The sequence below is a fragment of the Ixodes scapularis genome, unplaced genomic scaffold (genome assembly GCF_016920785.2).
Source record: "Ixodes scapularis isolate PalLabHiFi unplaced genomic scaffold, ASM1692078v2 PGA_scaffold8__174_contigs__length_109621045, whole genome shotgun sequence".
Classification (NCBI taxonomy): Eukaryota; Metazoa; Arthropoda; class Arachnida; order Ixodida; family Ixodidae; genus Ixodes; species Ixodes scapularis.
In genome coordinates this window covers 104,236,144-104,254,901 of record NW_024609883.1, presented here as the reverse complement: position 1 = coordinate 104,254,901, position 18,758 = coordinate 104,236,144, and the positions used below count along the sequence as shown (strand labels likewise).

At 47.4% G+C, this 18,758-nt stretch overlaps 2 protein-coding genes across 2 annotated transcripts; both read left to right on the top strand.

Moving 5' to 3' along the window:
• Positions 1 to 328: 328 nt before the first annotated feature.
• LOC8023264 (omega-amidase NIT2-like) lies at positions 329 to 1,189 on the top strand. Its single transcript, XM_040219279.3, has one exon. It carries the CDS (start codon positions 329 to 331, stop codon positions 1,187 to 1,189), a length of 861 nt encoding a protein of 286 aa, XP_040075213.2.
• Positions 1,190 to 17,574: 16,385 nt separating this feature from the next.
• On the top strand, positions 17,575 to 18,481 carry LOC115317193 (omega-amidase NIT2). The gene has a single exon (XM_040219278.3). The coding sequence runs from the start codon at positions 17,621 to 17,623 to the stop codon at positions 18,479 to 18,481; it is 861 nt and encodes a 286-aa protein (XP_040075212.2). The 5' UTR covers positions 17,575 to 17,620.
• The last annotated feature ends 277 nt before the right edge of the window (positions 18,482 to 18,758 follow it).

The window sequence follows — 18,758 nt, the reverse complement described above, 5'->3', positions numbered from 1 at the left end:
TTATTTTTTTTTTTCCTGGGCAGATTGGATGCCACACCGATCGCTGCACCGCTAGCGCTGGAAAAGAGGCTCTCATTGCCGAATGACCACTGTCCCTTCGCCGCCAGCAGTGGAGAACCCTTCGCTTGCATTTGGGCCTGCCGGACCCTGATTCAGATCTACAACTAGATCGGTGTTGCTCTATCCCGGACTGTACGTCCTATTACGGTCTTGTTGTATCCTGGACTGCTCTATACCGGCGTTGTTCTATCAGACACTGTTCTGTCGTGGTGCTGTTCCACACCGCGAACCCCAAAACCAAGCATTCGTTATCTCGACATCAATAACCATGTCTGCCAGCAAGTTCCGCCTGGCCCTGATTCAGCTCGCCGTGACAACGAACAAGACGAAGAACCTCGAAAGAGCGAGAAAGCTAATTAGGGAGGGGGCTACCGCTGGAGCCCAGATAGTGTGCCTTCCTGAATTTTTCAATTTTCCCTTCAACGTGAAGCACTTCCCAAAGTACGCCGAGCCGATCCCCGGGAGGTCCAGCGAGATGTTATCGAGGTGCGCCGAAGAACACCGGGTCTACCTTGTCGGCGGCACAGTGTCGGAGAGCGACAACGGCACGCTCTACAACACCTGCCTGGTGTACGGACCGGACGGCGCGCTGCTGGCCAAGTACCGCAAGGTGCATCAATTCGACGTCGACATCCCAGGCAAGATGACCGTCCGCGAGTCGGACTACTTCGCCGCGGGCGACAAACTGACCACCTTCGACACACCTTTCTGCAAGGTTGGCGTCGGGATCTGCTACGACCTCCGGTTTGTGACCCAGGCCCAGATATATGCCGAGCTCAACTGCAAGCTGCTGGTGTACCCGGGCGCGTTTAACTTGGCCACGGGTCCGCTGCACTGGAAACTGCTTCAAAGGGCTAGGGCGGTTGATAATCAGGTGTACGTGGCGTCCACGTCGCTCGCCAGGGATAAAACGGCTTACTACGTGACTTGGGGTTACAGCATGTTCGTGGATCCCTCCGGCAAGGTTGTTAAGTCGGCCGGGGTCGGAGAAGAGCTCGTGGTTGCTGAGGTGGATCTGGGTTATCTGGATACGGTCAGAGACGAGATTCCTGTGACCAAACAGAAAAGGAATGATCTGTACAAGATAGTGAGCTGCAAGGGTGAAGAAAGTGGCTGCATAACAAACTGACCCCTGGCACACCGAAAGACGGTAATTGATGTCATTTGTTCTCCGTGGAGAACTCCGACTAACTCTGTTTTTGTTTATACTAGATGTATTTTTGTTTAAGTCAGTTTTCTTTGATATTTTCTTTTTCTGCGCTGGATGTGGCCGTTATTTTAATCCGAAGCAGGGAGCAGTAATAAATCATATGGCTAGCATCGGGAGAACACAATAAATATTATTTTCTTTCCTATTAATGTTTTCAGTTCATGTGAACTAATTCCCCATTTAGTTATGTATTCAGTTTGTAACTTACGTTCTCAACTACATGAACTCAATCCGAATTAAACAAGCTAGCTAGGCTATCCTGTATGAATATATTTTGTGACGTGAGCACATTTCAACGTGACTGTAACTTTGTTAGTATCTTTTTTGTTGTTGTTGCTTTTTACGTGTTTTTTATTCCAATACAGGGTACCTCTTTTTAGGCTTAGGTGCTAGCCGTTTCTGGACGCACCAAAATCAAGATTAATATTAGTGATCGTTACCTGCTCTGTAATGTACTCGTAGCACCGGTGCTTGATTGAGTACTTGTCACTTTACACCAAGAGTAAATAGATGTAACCATGGCGTACCTTCAGCGCCAACGCCTCGCATGAGCTAATGCCTTGTCAAAAACCCTAGGTCAAAGAAGTGGAAATACATGCGAAGAACCTCACTTTGTTTACAAACTCTAGGTGTCCATTGCGTCGCACGTATCGCGGTTATAAACATAGCGTTCACATACTGAAGGCCCACAAGGGGGTCCCCAGATAGGGTCCCCAGATATGGGGACTCGGTGAGACGAGAGAGGTGTTGTCTCACTCAGTGAGGAATAATGGTTCTTACAGATGGTTCAATGACTCTGATGGGCGCAAGGGTACCATGATACAATACAAGACTTCCATGGACCCGACGACAGATGTACTCCGTTTCGCTTTATATTACACCGTAGCCGACGCTATACGGATACGATAGAGTCAGTCAAGCAGAGCCAAAAGTGCATCATCACGTCGCTCGTGGTTTTTGTGAGTTCAGTATCACCTGCTGAAGCAATCATGGACACATTACGCTTAGGATCATGGCGCACTCACTGTGAGTGAACGGTTTAGTTAATGGTAGGGGTCGCACGAAAGCGATAAGTGACGAGTCGATGCATCTTTTTGGCCTTTGCTCTTTCGGGTTTTAGCGTCGGCTACGGTCGAACTTCGAGCGAAACGGAGTGTAGTCTTCCGAGCACCGGAAGTTTCACGTTGCCAACGTCTACGTCACTGGAAAGATGCCCAGCCGAAAGGTTTTAGAGACTTCGCGAGGTCCGTCCGTCTTTGACGATCAGTTCTCTGAAGTGGGCGTCTGCTGCAATCGCACCCCTTTTGCGCTCCTGATGACATAGAGTCTTGGTATGTATGCCTTCGTGTCCCCATAGGCTGAAAAGAAAGATTTATAAAGGCAAGACGTGGCTGATTATCTTGACGTTTCTTTGCTTTGTGATTCGTTCTTCGTCTTGATCTCAATGGCCGTATAGCAAATAGAGCATGCCGAAGTACTCAGCAGAACCTTGACATACAAGTATAGACGTGCAAACTGAAAGCGAAAGGTCATTGCGTATCCACTACACTTGATCGGTTTAGCCGATGATAGCTAAAGCCCCTGTACCTGGGAAAAGTGGCGCATTCTTTTCCCTCCTCCTCCAAAATACCCTCCTTACCCCACCATTAGCTTCCAGTTTGCGACGGAGGCGCCCTCTGGAATTTCCCAAGCATCTCGAGTCTCGACGTCTCGGTCAGTTGGTGCGGCGCGATGCCGGTCGTGTGAACTTTTCTCGTCATATAAGTGTAGCAATGACCTCATTTAGAGCCCGCATTCGCATCTAACTGCCCTGAAGCCGTTCTAGATCTGTTCGTCCAACCGTGGATCCCAAAAGTGCTTTGGATAATCGTACCAATCGTCTCTATCGAGTGGGATTATCGGTCAGTGTCTCGTGGGTACCTGTCCGCCCCTTCGGCTTCACAGGAATCGCAAATCGTTTTTATTCATGATATCAAACCGCTAAATTACAATTATATTCTCCATGATTTCAGAGTATTCACTACTTGTTCTTAATGTGTGGAGAGAAAGCATACCCGTGCTTGTCGCACTGGCTTCTCTTGCACTTAAGCCTGGTTCAGACAGTTGCGTTTGACTGCGTTTGACTGCGTTGCGGCAGCGAGAAACCAGGACATCCCTGCTACTTATATCGCGTGCTAAGATGATTCTTTGAATTGGATTCCACGCTTCATACGAAGCACAGATGTGCCGGTGACTCGCTTTCGGGTCTCGACGCAACGCAGTCAAACGCACTCAAACGCAAGTGTCTGAACCGGCCTTTATGTTCCACATGCTCGCGTCCGCAGCCGCGAGAGCGTTGCAGGCTTATGAGCTTCGTGCGAAACAATTAAAACGTGGCACGCGAGCACTTACGCTCCACTTGACGAACGAGCGTCTCCGCTTGCACCCGTAACTGGGAGCGACGCCGAAGCTCCAAGCACGAGCAGGAGCAGGCCCGCACCTCCGCACGCACCCGTAAGTGGGAGCGACGCCGAAGCTCCAAGCACGAGCAGGAGCAGGCCCGCACCTCCGCACGCACCCGTAACTGGGAGCGACGCCGAAGCTCCAAGCACGAGCAGGAGCAGGCCCGCACCTCCGCAAGCACACGTAAGTGGGAGCGACGCTAATGCTTCAAGCACGAGCAGGAGCAGCCCGTTTTGAACGACGCTTCTTCCCTGCGGCACGGGCGTCGGTGCATGCCAAGTCGGCAGTGCTTTGATCGCTATTACATCGCTCGCTCTTACGGTGGAATGGAGTGCATAGCTCGCTCTAAACAGCAGTCTTTTTGCATTCTGGTGAGCTTTATACAGGGCACCTACGTGGCATAACTTTGCGGCTACCGTCGGGTTGAAATCTTGTCGACCGATTTTGTGAAGCAAGATCTTTCTCTGAGGTACATTTTCCGTTCCAAAGGGAACACGGAAAACCTTTCCGGCCGACTCAGCAGGGGCGTAGCAACATCTTGGGAAGTTCATGGCGACTGGAAGTCCAAAACCGAAAGCCAGATGTCACGTGACGACTGGCCAATAGTGTGCACGGCGGCTAGTTCAAAGAATGGCGCAACTTTTCCCAGGATAAAAGGGCTTTAATGATAGCTCTTACACAGAAAGACAAAGACTGCCGTGTTGTACTTTTGACACTGCTTGATAGGCCCTCTCAACTCAAAATGTCGACCAAGCTTCCTTTTTTTTTTTTTTTTTTTTTACTTATGGCAAAACGTCGTAGGGATTGCATTTTTGTGCTTTCATTCAACACGTACGTATTCACAGATTTGAAATAAGCACATCTAGTATAAGAAACCAATAGTTGGAACCAAAGATGACGGAGCGCACCGATCGGCCTATCACGACGATGACTTCGCGCTTTTTTCGCCGACGTCCAATAGGCGCGCTCCGCGAGCACAGAAACGATATATAATTTAAAGTAAAGTCTCCTATGGCTGGCGAAAAGCAGATCGAGGTCGCGAGCTTGCGGTGCCACTAAGAAGAAACGAACAGTGGCCGCTACAGGCAAAATGGTGGAAAAAATGTACCTTCTCGGAGTGCCATGAGAGCGCCGTGACCGACTCGGGTCAGCGTCCGGCAGAAAGGATGCACGCGACAAGCTCCGAATGTGCGCACAGGATGTTGATTCCTTAAACTCGTTTCAATTGAACCACCTTAAGCATCTGTTCTTTCTTATCACTATTTTAACCTGGTCGTCAGCAGTCCAGCCTTCCTACAAAGGATAGGCTCCGAAATTCACTGATCTAAAAAATTCGTATTTAAATTGTTCAGTTGTGCTTCAAACTTACCTGTAATCTTTTGTATGAATTTTTATTTTTCACAAACTCCTTTCTCTTCACACACTTCATACATTTTTCGACCCCTTCCTGGCCCTTGTTTGAAATCGGCTAAGTCCTATCATTCTCTACTCCCATTAATTACGCCAATTCTGTATATTTGGCACACTGTAAATTCCAAAAATACAAAAATAAAGCGTTTTTAAAAGGCTTGATAGGATAGATTATGAGCCTTGATCAGTGAAAAGCAGAGTAAAAAAAATGAAAGCCGTTTACATGCAACTCCCTGTAACGCCGGAACAGAGCGCAGCTCTTGAGGAGGAGGATGAAGGGGTACTGAGGGATAGAATGGACGGGTACTGAGGGATAGTAAGACATCAGGGGGGTCACGTGACATCAGGGGGTCACGTGACCTGACGGGGGTCACATGACCTGAGGGGGATCACGTGACATCAGGGGGTCACATGACCTCAGGAGTCACGTGACATCAGGGGGTCACGTGACCTCAGGGGGTCACGTGACCTCAGGGGGTCACGTCACATGAGGGGGTCACGTGACATCAGGGGGGTTACGTGACCTCAGGGGGTAACTCTCACGACCCTCGTGAGGGTAACCCTCGTGACACTCGTGACAGTAACCCTCGTAAGGGTAACTCTCGTGACCCTCCTGAGGGTAACCCTCGTGAGGGTAATTCTCGTGACACTCGTGAGGGTAACCATCGTGACCCTCGTGAGGGTAACTCTTATGAGAGTAACCCTATTAACCGTTCAGATGGTAACTCTCATGACCCTCGTGAGGGTAACTCTCGTGACCCTTGTGAGGGTAACTCTCATAACGCTTGTGAGGGTAACTCTCATAATCCTCGTGACCCTCGTGAGGGTAACCCTCTTGAGGGTAACTAACTGTTGTAACCCTCGTGAGGGTTACGAGAGTAACCCTCGTAACCCTCACGAGGGTTACGAGGGTTACGCGCGGTTTCGCCGACGCCGACGCCGACGCCGGCGGCGACGCCGCTCAAGCCGCAAACGGGCACCTAAGAGCTGCTCTCTAAAATTAAGATGGTCTTCATTTTAAACTGATTTTCCAATTGTAGCAAAACCGGTAACCTGTCGACATTTCAGTGTCTTTTTGAGACCGCAGCTCTTGGGCGCCCGTTTCCGGGCTGAGCGGCGTCGCCGTCGCCGTCGGCGTCGGCGTAAACGCCCGGAGCATGATGGGTACATTTTTCCACTAAATTTAGCGTAAAATGTTCCCCGCTAGATCTAGCGGGAAATTTTTCACGCTAAATCTAGAGGAACATTTCCCACGCTAAATTTAGCGGGAAAATCTATCGGAAAATTTCACCCGCTATATCTAATGGGAAATTTCCCCCGCTAAATCTAGCGGAAAAATTTTCCCGCTAAATCTAGGGGAAACATTTTCCCGTTAAATGTAGCGGAAAATGTTTGCCGCTAAATCTTGCGGGAAATTTCCCCCGCTACATCTAGCGGGACATTTTTCCCGCTAAGTCTAGCGGAAAATTATTCCCGCTAAATTGAGCAGAAAATTTTTCCCGCTAAATCTAGCGGGAAATTTTCCCCGCTAAAGTTAGCGGGGAAAATTTCCTCCTAAATGGGAGGCGAGCAGGAGAGGAGGAGGGGCATAGCCTCCTTTCCGTACCTTCCCCCCCTCCTCCTCAAGGACTGCGCTCTAATTCGGCGTTAGAGGGAGTCGTAAGTGGCTTTCATTTTTTTAGAAAGGCTATCGTTTTCTATAGACCGATCTCACCAAGCGTTGGGCGCATGCGTGACGCCGCCATATCTTTAGTTCACAGGAGACAGACGGCAGTGCACGAGATGGATCGTGCTGCCTCCTGCTCCACTCGCGCAGAGCTCCAGAGGGGTTCTCGCACGTGCAGAAAAACTAAAGTTCCCTCGATGCATTGTGGCAGCGGTGGCGTAGTCAAACTGGCTGGTGAGATCGGTCTAATTGCAATTACAATTTATGCGAATATTGAACAAACGCGTCCAAATCATGTTAAAAATTTTGGATGAAAGCACTGAATTGCCTAGGAATCGATAATACATGTTTACCTCATTTTATTTCATGTGCAGTCTCTGCACAAAAAGAAAACTAAAAAAAAAAATTAAACCTAAGGCTACAACAGTTTTTATTTTATAAATATGCAAGGGGACGGATACACCCAAGACGCAAAAACGTGCTTGTATAGACCTTTTCTGCAAGTGCGCCGCCATCTTGAATTGACGTCACTTCCAGTATGGGCGAAAACATTGTTTTGCCTTTGCCACGCCAATAGAATGCATTTAGGATATAAGCCTAACCGTCACACATTCTCGTTTTGGCTCCCCTCTATTTTTTTGCTAGTTACAGGTTGAAACGTTTTATTATTTTGTCGTCGCCCATACTGGAAGTGACGACATTCCAAGATGGCGGCGCCCTTGTGGAAAAGGTCTATAGACCATTCCATTTAGCGCTCTCTGGGCGGCACCATTTTGCTCGACCGCAGCGCCCTCTCCACACATCCGGGAAGTTCAGCGGGTTCGGCGGGGTAAAACGAGAGAGAGGGCACGCGCCCGACTCCGCTAGCAGACGACAAACCGGGAGGTTGCCGTTCTCCATCTTTGGGCTGTATCGGCGGGCTCTACCGAACATCGAACTCTCGCTCGTGGCTGCCGTTGTGAAGTGGTTCGCGTTCTTAGAATATTTGTGGCTACTCCAAAATTATCCTATAGCTCTCTGTTCTTCTATTTTGCTAAATGATCAACTGGCATATATTTTTTCCGTTACTAAATAGGAGTTGAGTCAGCCGGCAGTACCACCCTCAACTACCGCTTGTATTGCGGCAGGAGAGCACGTTTTATTTATTATTTCAGACTTCCACTCATGGTCGCTAAAGGCCCCCACCAGTACGAACTTTGTATTGTAAAAAAGGTACAACAACCCGGATTTACTCTTCGCCAAAGAGACCGGCCAATCTGACACAGTTTACCCTGTTATTTTTTTTTATTATTATTTGCACGCAGGTAACAGCGCAATTGGACCCTGTAGGTCCCTTTATCAAGAATAATATTACACGACAACTGGCATACCAAAATCTGCGCATCTGCGCTTGAAAGTTCCAAAATGACGCGATTTTAAACAGAGTTTGCACGCCAGCCGGACGCTAGCTACAGCCCACTCGGCGGAGCGGACGACCTGCGGGGTGAGAGGGGGAGTGCATTTTTTTCTCTTTTACCCTCTCTGCTATGACCCTAATGGAACGGTCTATACCGACAGCGACTTCGAAAATTTTTTTCCTCGAGCAATTTTATTTTCAGCAAAAAAAGTTCGAATGTGTTGTTGCACAACAAGTAAAATACAGCTTTTGGTAAAAAAAAAAAAAAAAAAAAAAAATGTCAACCGGATTGTTTGATTTTATCTGAAAACGCCCCATACAGACAATCTCAATCAATCGGAATTCTATTTCTTCGCTGTGTTTTTATTTTCACAGTCTGCGCAGGAGAGCGCAGACTGTGATTGTTGGGCTGTTCATTGTATCCCACCACTTCCTTGGTCCCGTAGGGGACTGATAGTATGTTCAAATAAACTTTCTTTGCGTTGTGCGGACCTCCATGGCGGCGCATCTATTGGCGCTCACAGGTGGCGCAGGTTCAGATTCATCGGCGCCCTATTGGAGACTGCAGTGAAATCAACGCCGCGTAGCGGCAACACCGAGAAGGTCAGGAAAGGAGGTCGTTTCCACTCTGTCGTCTGCTATCGCTGCTTGGGTCACGTAGGCAGCATAGAAACAAACGTTGTTTCCAGTTATTATTTTTATACTTCCGCACTGTCATGCACTGACTAGAAGGTTTCTACCGTCGAGAAATCGCTTTGCTTTCATATATAACACCGATATTACGCTGCAGTGAAAGAAATTCATGGTGGTCAGCGTGCTGAACCGCTGAACGACGAAAACGACCTCCTTTCGTCCGCAAAAATGGCCTGACCAGCGCGTCCCCTATAGATCGCTGGAGTCGCGAATACCTCCTATATCACGTTACCGCCCAGGTTGTAGGCTTATCTGTTTGCAAAGTCGCTCCGGTTGCTTTTTTCACGTCGCGTAGACGGAGACGCTACACGCCGGCTGTTGAAACAGGCACCGCGAAGTATGTTACAGGGTATACCGCCTCTCAATCGCTCCGGCACATGGGCATTTTCGAATCGGTTGTACGAAAATGTATTAGGAAATTTCCCGTCAAAAACTTGTCAATTCATCTTTTCCTGACCAGCCCGTAGAATTTTTACGCCTTTTAATAATAATGAAATTGTGAAGAACGGTTATGTGACCGCCCCATTTATGACAACCGCGTCAGCGTCAATTTGGCCCTATTTCTCGCTTTATAACTTGAAAGCCCCGCAAATACTGCATTATGTTTTTGCAGATTCTGTTAGTAAATGCTATAAACGTGAATTTTGAAGAATTTCAAGAATATTAAAGTTGGTGTTTTTTTTAATGAATTTCAAAACAATTCATATTTAGTTGAACGTCCTTGTGTGAGCAATTCTTGTAAATTTCTCCCGCTTACCAGGAAAACAATATTTCATTCACAGATGTACTATATTCGCGACTCCAGCAAAACGGTCGCCGCCAAGCGGGAAAACCGGGAACCAGCCGGTCCAGGTCGCTCCGCGCCCCTCCGCGTCTCTGGTGGCTTTCGCGGACACGTGTTGTTGGCGCGGTGACGAACAGTGTAATTTGACAAAGGTCCGAATATTTCTTAAGTTTGCCTGAGTGATCATTAGTGTGGTGAAGCCTCAGTAGATTGTTTTCTTCTATTACGTGTTTGAAAGCCCGTTTACTCCACAGCACACGGTCGCGTGCTTTCGATTTCTTGGATGGGGAGGAATCACGGAAAAACTTTTTGATTTCTTGCCTGTCTCGAATCACATTCAAAGTGACGACTGCTTGGTAACTGATACTGGAGAAAACATCAATGTTGCAGCCAAGTGAATGGGAAGGTTCGATAAATGCTTTTCTTGAGTTTGGTTCTGTCTAATTAGCTATAAGATTGAGCCACCCACGCCGGTCGGTGCGTTGGCTATTCATCTTGGCTGCTTTTCGCCGAAAAAACCTCTGGACCACACTGAAGGAGTTGGGCTGATTTCGCAATTGCTTGATTCAGGAAAACTTGCTCGCTGCAAATGATGAATGAGGGAAATTATCTGTTTTCAAAAGGTGGGAGACAAGTCTCGCAACGTTAGATGCTGTCACGGCATTTTGACCTATCGCGCCTCCAATATTTATATTACGAGGACGTCGAAGCCAGCAGCAATATACGTCTACATTGGTCAGGTTGACCGGCCACAAAAAATACCAATTTTCTCCGTTCAGGATTCGAAGCAAAGTTCAATGCAGAGAGGTTCTGCGTGGATCTTCAATGAAGACTCTTCAGTTTGTCTCCGTGCTGCTGACTATAGAACCATTTGGCTAAGTTTAAGTAGTATGTCTCCGTCTGTCAAATATACTTTTATTCATCTGCTCACCTAATAGCTAGTCAACTAAGCTCATGTTTCAACCCGAAGGATATACTAATATTGCTTTAGTGGGACATAGTGCGTAATATAATACATAACCCGCTCGTCAAAATGACTTCTCGATTGCTACATAAACCTGAATTGAAATATGAGTATCAGCTGCTTAGTGGGGCGCCGGCGGGTTAACATGGTCCTTGGCTCAAGAAGCGGTTGCTTAATTTTCGTGATGTTCCTGTAGCCTGTGTTGTTGGCCGAGCAGATGACTGGAGCTGTTTCGTAAGCGCGGATACGCACAAAAGCTTGATTTCGCGGACAGATAAGTCGCATGATCGAGGCATGCGAGTTAGCTGAAAAGTTACTCTCTGTGGAAAAATTCTATAGTCATCGCCGCTTTCCTTAGATGATCAAAACTGATTAGTATATTACCGTCTCTCCGGAGCCCATAGTTTCGGTTTTGAACGAAATCTCGAAACGAAAGTTTGAAAAAAGAGCAAAAAAACACCGGCAAAACAAAACTATGGTTTTCAAGTTTGTCTGCACCGGCTACACTTAACCGTCTCAGTTCAAATACCTATAAAATTCGGCATTAAACAAAAGAAAATCTGTTAAATTGAACGCGCCACCTGTTCAGGCGGCCCGGCCGACCCGCCGCGACCTGGACTCAGCCGCCATGTTTGTTTGGTGGTGGCGCCCCCTATAGGTCGCTGGAGTCGCGAATACAGGACAACACACTGGCAGAGTTTAAAGACCTTAGCTTTTACAGATACGGTAAAAAAAACAACTTTAATCCACAGCGTTATTGCACAATGTGCCGTATTTGCGATTTTGTTTCTTAAAATACCGACCCTAATACTCGGTGATTAATACTTCTTGCCAATACTTTTTATGCCTAATTTGTCATTCAATATTCCTAGACCCGTAGCAAGAACAGTTTTTTGGGGAAAAGCCCCCCAAAATGCTAATATTGCGTGATAGGCAAAACCATGCATGTGGCTGAACAGGATGCTTACAAATTTTATTTCGTAAGGGCAATTTTTTTTTTACGCAAGGATTGCTTTGATTCTTCTGGGCATGGTGCCTGAAAAATATTCTTTTTTTTCATCAAAATTAAGAAATGGTCCCCGGACATGGTTGTTCGATGGTATCTATGAATTTTCAGGACTTCTTTTAAAACCCTTTGTGAGTTTTAGATTCCACGTTCCGCGCTTAAAGGGGCGATGCAACGAGTTTTGTATTTTGCGCAAATACCGCTTAGAACGGATCCCTGACGTTAATTACCTGTGAAATACCCGTTTGTGTTTCACCACATGCAATCGAAGTCACAGAAAAAAATAAAGAAAAACGAGCAGAGGTCATCCCCTCAACTCACAGCCAGAACAAGCGGCCACGTGATCTGGAGCCGATTATATGCCGCCAATGTTGAACATGTCCACGCACTGGTGTTGGCAAGGCACAGGACACGCGATGAGTTCTAGACATTGTTATGGTTCAGCTGTTGTCGTCATTGCAGCGATTGGACACAGGACACTATCCGAATGCTTCTCGAGCTGTCGATTATCACGAGCCCAAATCGAGTGCCCACGCAATGCTCGGGTCCAATCTACGAGCCGGATTCAAATATCGTCACTGGGCGGTACTGCTACCGCCGAGCTACGTCATCAGGTTTTGCGAAGGAGAGATTGAATGAAAACGCTCGGTTTTGTCCTCGAAATTACAGCGCAACAAAGGAGTTTCTTGGTCAGTGCCGTTCCGTGCGAGTATCCTTGAGTCCCATTAGTGCCAGTAAGCTCGTGTAAAGTGAAAAACATTCCAATTGGATATGGTTGCACCGCCCCTTTAAAAACACCTTTGTCTACGTAGCGGCCACTCTCCACTGTTCTAATATAAAAAACTCGTACACGGCAAAAAAAAACTTTAAGCAAGCATTTGCGCACCTGGCATTTCCGTTTCGGGTCGAAAAATGCTTCCAGGTCGAGTTCCGTCAGATGATAGATTCTCTATCAAACTGCGCAAAATAAGTGACGCAGAATTTCCACCCTGCTATTGACACGTAAGTTCTACTTTTGAGCACCCTGTCGCTGCGTTTTATTTTTTTTTTTTTGGGGGGGGGGGGGGGGGGATACATTCTCTGCTTCTTGAAACGCAGCTTTTGACTTTATTTGAAGCAGAGGTGTACATTTTAATATAGTTAATGACAACTTAAAAAATGCAGAGCCTGGCTTATCATGTACACGCTCATTGCTTCGGGATTCGCTCTTCATTCAACCTTCTTATCGTATAATGTCGTAATCTCAATTGCTGAAGAGCGATAACACGATGCCAAGCAATCGCTACGCCCTGCGTTTCTTAATATGTCAGTGCATACCGAAATATAGTGGAGCTAAGTTACTGAGTACCGTAGTCAAACGTATTGCGAGTTTAATGAAAATTAAACACTTGCAGAGCAGTTAAGCAGACTAACTACTGTAAAAAAGAAAAATAACAGTGTTGATAGCTGCCTTTGAAGTTCCTTTTTGTCTCTTACTTATGGTAGAAAGAAAACGACAGATTACGAAATCCCGTGTGCCTAATGGAAAAACACTCCCTTTCGTGTTTGTACTTTCACCAAACTGTTTTATTTGCTTAGCGGATCCATGGGTGGGGTGCTGCTGGCTCGTGAAAATGGGCACAAAACTAAAAGCACGAGACATAAGACATGCAAAAAGTAGAGGAAAAGAAACAAGCGATGTTTCGGGCGCTCGCCTTTCGCCGGGAACGTCGCTTGTTTCCTTTCCCCTACTTTTTGGCCGGTTTGACTCTCGTGCTTTGTGTTTTATTAGCTCGACTAGTCCTACTCTGAAGGTTGCGTTCTGCGAGTCTCTGTGCTTTCTTCTCTCTACCCCCCCCCCCCCCCCCCCCCCTCTTTTTCTCGATAGATGACGCACAGTGAGGCTTCTCTGAACGTAGGGTGCCTTCATTGAAGGCTCCCTACCTGAACGTACCTTTCTACATTGGGAAATTTTTGTAGACCGTTTTTCTCCCCTCCTTTACTCTAGCCTTGCCTGCAGAGTTCCGGATTTTGTAGCGGGGTGCGGAGTGCAGTGCGGGACGCTGGACACGATCTATTTGTTTTGAGTTTATTTTGCGGCGGACACTGCAGCTCCTTGTTTCGTCGTTGTTGGTAAATTATACAAACAAAAACAAAAAAATAAAGGTATATGTTAAACGATTTTCGAATCCCGGAAGACAGTCTTAACCTTAGCTACGCAAGCAAGGGGCATCACAAAGAGATCCTCACCACGCGTGTACCGGCTTTTTTCCTTCAAGTTTCCTTCTTTTTTTTTTTTAAAAATTATCTGCGACCGCGTCTCAATCATGTTTATAAGCACGATTGCTTCATACATGCGCACACTTCAAACATGTCTGCAAGAAGTGTTTGTGCGGCCTATGTGACCATCGGACAAGGAGAAAACAAGCCTTAGACAGTAGGGAGTTTTAGGGAACTGTTTTTTTGCGTATCCGATATGATAGACGATGGGCCCTCCGGTACGAACTGCGCACGCGCCATATCGGACCGTATCGGACGTCCAAAGACGGTTCCCTAAAACTTCCTACCGTCAGCAGACTGTCTTTTGTACGATGAATGAGCAGTGTGGATCCCGGCCTGAAAGAAGTCCCGGTCTTCCCTTTCTTGCCTTTTTTTTCCCCAGAGGAAGACCTAAAACCTCAAACTCAATCGCGAAAACAAAACGAGAAAGAAAGGAAAGAGAAAACAGAACGCGAATCTTTAAGTAGAGCATAAAACAAAGATAAAGACGTCATTCGCTTTGTTCGCGACTTTAATTGGGGGCGTGCTGGTGGAGTCGTCACAATGACTGCCACCTGGATGAGCGCCGCGGAACAGCAGCAGTGTGCGAGGTTAGACCTGCAACGCGCAATTCTTGTTTTTCTTTTTTAGACAGGTGCCCGAAGTCAGAGTCATACGTTATCCTCACACGATAGGAAAGTCTAATCGAGCGTCTATAAAGTGTCACATCGATCATCCACAAACTAAGGTAGCGCGATTGTGCCATCGAAGTACCAACATCATCTGATTCGAGGACCACTCCTCGAGGATCGGAGTAGGCCGTCCTTTTTCTGTCTTTCTTCGCGTCTTCCTTTTTCTACCACATTCTCAGGTTCGCAATCATGTGGGTGCATTTTGTTGCTTCCTCTAGTCGCGTGAGACTGTAAAAATAATTTAAAAAAAAGATTTTGCTTCTTTTTTTTTAAGTGAATTTTTCACTGCCGAGCTCTCATTCTCTGTTTGAACCAGATGGCGAAAAATCAGAGCCAACCTTTGCTTGCCGACGAAGCACTTCGAACACGTGTACGGTGTTGAACGGTCGCCGAAAACGAGCCCCATTTTCCAACGAATTTCTTTAGAATTCTCTTGAACGAGATAATGGTTAGTTCTTAAAATTTGGCATCAGGTTCGAACCGGGTTCCTCAACAAAACGTAATTCTACAAAAAAAAAAAAACTCTTTTTTTGCAATTTGAGGCGTTGGTAAAGTGTAGGGGGAGGGGGTGAGAGCAGACTTTTTCTTTTTCATGGTACTGGCTGATCCCGCTTTTACTCCACCCCACTTAAAAAAAAGAAAAAAAAAACACCAAAAAAAAACGCGAAGGCACACCTTCGCGTTTGGTGTCCGGTTCAGACTGCAGTTGCTTGAAAGTTCCGGTCGCAACAAGACAGGAACGGAGAAGGTAACAAGGCCCTGAAAGATAGCTTTCTACTGTGATTGTCTTCGCTGGGGGTCTTTTCTGTCTTTGTGAGTATCGGCTTACCTCCCAACACCTTAGTTTTCTTTTGTTTTGTTTGCCAGTTAATGAGAACACTTAGCACTCCATGTCAGAAGAAATTACTAATTTGTGGAGAAGTTATTCGGAAAAAAACCAACCTTTTTAAAGTTATCTACCGTCATTATCAAACTCAACTGTAATTTAAAGTTATTAAATTACCCAAAGAAGCAGTTATACTAAAGTGAAATGAGTAGGGTTGTTGAGTTACCGACATATCTGGTCTGAGAAAAAGCAACGGGGAAGTAAACCATTATATTTTTTACAATATGTGGTTTCCTGGTTAGGTTATCGAATGAAGCACAAAATCTACATTTGAACAACATTAGTCAGAGTGGATGACAGGTGCGGGCCATTTAGATAGTTGCTGCGTCAATTATTCGAGTCCGCCATTGGTTGAGCTCGTACTCTGAGGATGTATTGAACGCGAGCGTTACGTCAGCATTCGGCGTGAACTCGGTCCATCTCGTATCAAAAACGAATTGCGTGGCAGCGTTCAGCGAGAACCCAATCACGCGCTTCGTTTCCAAGGAATAATGTCCGCCAATTTTGCTCGATAGACTTTTGAAAACGGTCTATTCTTGGAGCTCTTCAGAAAGTGGCCCTATGCGCTCTACAATTACGTGGGGGCTTCGAATTTCCTGTTCGGCGCGGTTTGGCGAACTAGTCACTACCGCCACCTCTGCGCATGCGCGCCACTAGCCTTGCCTGGAGGGTTCCGAGTCTCCTAGCGGGTTCTGGAGAGCGTTGTGGCACAGCCCGAACTGCGCGTACCCTTGCTTAGCCTCATGTCGCCTCATGAAACATTACATATAGAAGACAAGTCCTGCTCTTTTGACTCCCCCTCCCCCCCCCCCCCCCCCTTCCCCCTGCTCCAATACGTCATCAATAGTGGATCCACGCAGAGCCGCCTACCTCACTCCGGCGTCGCCGCCAGAGGGTCTCGTAGCGTCTCATAACAAGTGCGACGCGTCTGCCACTCTGCGACGACATTCGTCGCGCTTCTGGGTGTTTGCTGCTTGGGGGCGGGTCGGGTATCCATTCACGATGACGTCACAAGCAGGCCCTGTCTTCTAGGTGGCCTTTCCTCGTGTCTATGCGGAGCGCAAGTTCGTCTGCTCCTTGCGCAGAGGAGGCAATGACGTCAGAACGTCGAGTTCTGATTGGCTCTAATTGGAAGGATAGTAGGTAGGCCTCAATGTTAGCTGCCTTGAAGTGTACTCACTGCCCTTTCAATCGAGCCAATCAGAACTCTGCGTTTTGAGGTCAACGCAACCCCGGAGCAAGAAGCAGACGAAGTTGCGCTCCGCTTAGCGTCTCTTTTAAGTTCCATGAGGCTTGGGTATCCCTGCCAAGCTCTCACTTGACAGTCGGCGCCACCGCTTCGCTAAATTTACCGAATAAACTCAACCGGTGGAGGTCACGTGACGTCAAATGCCCCACTAAAGTTAGCGGGGAAAGTTAACCCCCCAAATTTAGTGGCAAAATTTCCCCGCTGAATTTAGCGGCAGTAGGAGAGGAGGAGCAAAAGAGGATGGAAGGAGGAGGATGAGGAGGAAAGGAGGAGAGCAGGAAGTGGAGAAGAAGTGGAGGGTACGGAGGAGGAGGAGGAGGGGCATACCCTCCCCTCCGTACCCTCCCGTCCTCCTCCTGAAGAGCTGCTCTCTAGTTTCGCGTTGCAGAGATTTGTTAACGTTTTTCATTTTTATACCTTTCTTCGTACAGACGAGATTCTTGCTTTTTTTCTATCTAAGCTAATTTCCATGTGTTCCTGACGTTTAATCTAAGACAGATCAAGAAAAACGTACCGCAAAAATTGGATCTTGCATGACGGCATTCCGACAGCGTTTTATTATACATCCTTCATCTTGTAGAACGACTACGTTGCGAAAGAACATTCGTGCTCTTATTTTTGCTTCCTGCGCAGATCGGACGCAATACCGGTCGCTGCACCGCCGTCGGTGGCACACAGACTCTCACTGCCGAATGACTTGGCTTGCATTTCGACCCTTGGCTTGCATTTGGACCTGCCGGACCCCGATTGAGATCTACAACTAGATTGGTGTTGCTCCATCCCGGACTGTACGTTCTATCACGGTCTTGTTGTATCCTGGACTGCTCTATACCGGTGTTGTTCTATCAGACACTGTTCTGTCCTGGTGCTGTTCCTCCCCGCGAACCCCAAAACCTAGCATTCGTCCTCTCGACATCAATAACCATGTCTGCCAGCAAGTTCCGCCTGGCCCTGCTTCAGCTCGCCGTGACAACGAACAAGACGAAGAACCTCGAAAGAGCGAGTAAGCTAATAAGAGAGGCGGCTACCGCTGGAGCCCAGATATTGTGCCTTCCTGAATTTTTCAATTTTCCATTCAGCGTGAAGCACTTCCCAAAGTACGCCGAGCCTATCCCCGGGAGGTCCAGCGAGATGTTATCGAGGTGCGCCGAAGAACACCGGGTCTACCTTGTCGGCGGCACAGTGTCGGAGAGCGACAACGGCACGCTCTACAACACCTGCCTGGTGTACGGACCGGACGGCGCGCTGCTGGCCAAGTACCGCAAGGTGCATCAATTCGACGTCGACATCCCAGGCAAGATGACCGTCCGCGAGTCGGACTACTACGCGGCGGGCGACAGACTGACCACCTTCGACACACCCTTCTGCAAGGTTGGCATCGGAATCTGCTACGACCTCAGGTTTGCGCCCCAGGCCGAGATATATGCCAAGTTCGGTTGCAAGCTGCTGGTGTACCCGGGCTCGTTTAACTTGGCCACGGGTCCGCTGCACTGGAAACTGCTTCAAAGGGCTAGGGCGGTTGATAATCAGGTGTACGTGGCGTCCACGTCGCTGGCCAGGGATGAAGCGGCTTGCTACGTCACTTGGGGTTACAGCATGTTTGTGGATCCGTCTGGCAAGGTTGTTCAGTCGGCCGGGGCCGGAGAAGAGCTCGTGGTTGCTGAGGTGGATCTGGGTTATCTGGATTCGGTCAGGGACGAGATTCCTGTGACCAAACAGAAAAGGAATGATCTGTACAAGGTAGTGAGCTGTAAGGGGGAAGAAAGTGGCTGTATGACAAATTGACTTCTGCCACCTGCAAGGCAATAAGTTGTGGTATTAGTTCTGCGTAGAGAACTCAGAATAACCCTGCTTCTTTATATCGGATGTATTCTTTAATTTAAGTCAGTTTTTCATGTGATTTTATTGTTCTGCGCTGGATGTGGCCAATATTTGAATCCGAAGCAGTGAACAGTAATAAATCATATAGCTAGCATCGACAGAGCACAAGAAACATTCTTGTATTTTTTTCGTTATAATGTTTTCAGTTCATGTGAACTAATGCCCCATATAATTATGTGTT

Excerpts from the sequence above, each read along its gene's own strand:
- LOC8023264 (XM_040219279.3), top strand. The coding sequence starts at position 329 with ATGTCTGCCAGCAAGTTCCGCCTGGCCCTGATTCAGCTCGCCGTGACA.
- LOC115317193 (XM_040219278.3), top strand. The coding sequence starts at position 17,621 with ATGTCTGCCAGCAAGTTCCGCCTGGCCCTGCTTCAGCTCGCCGTGACA.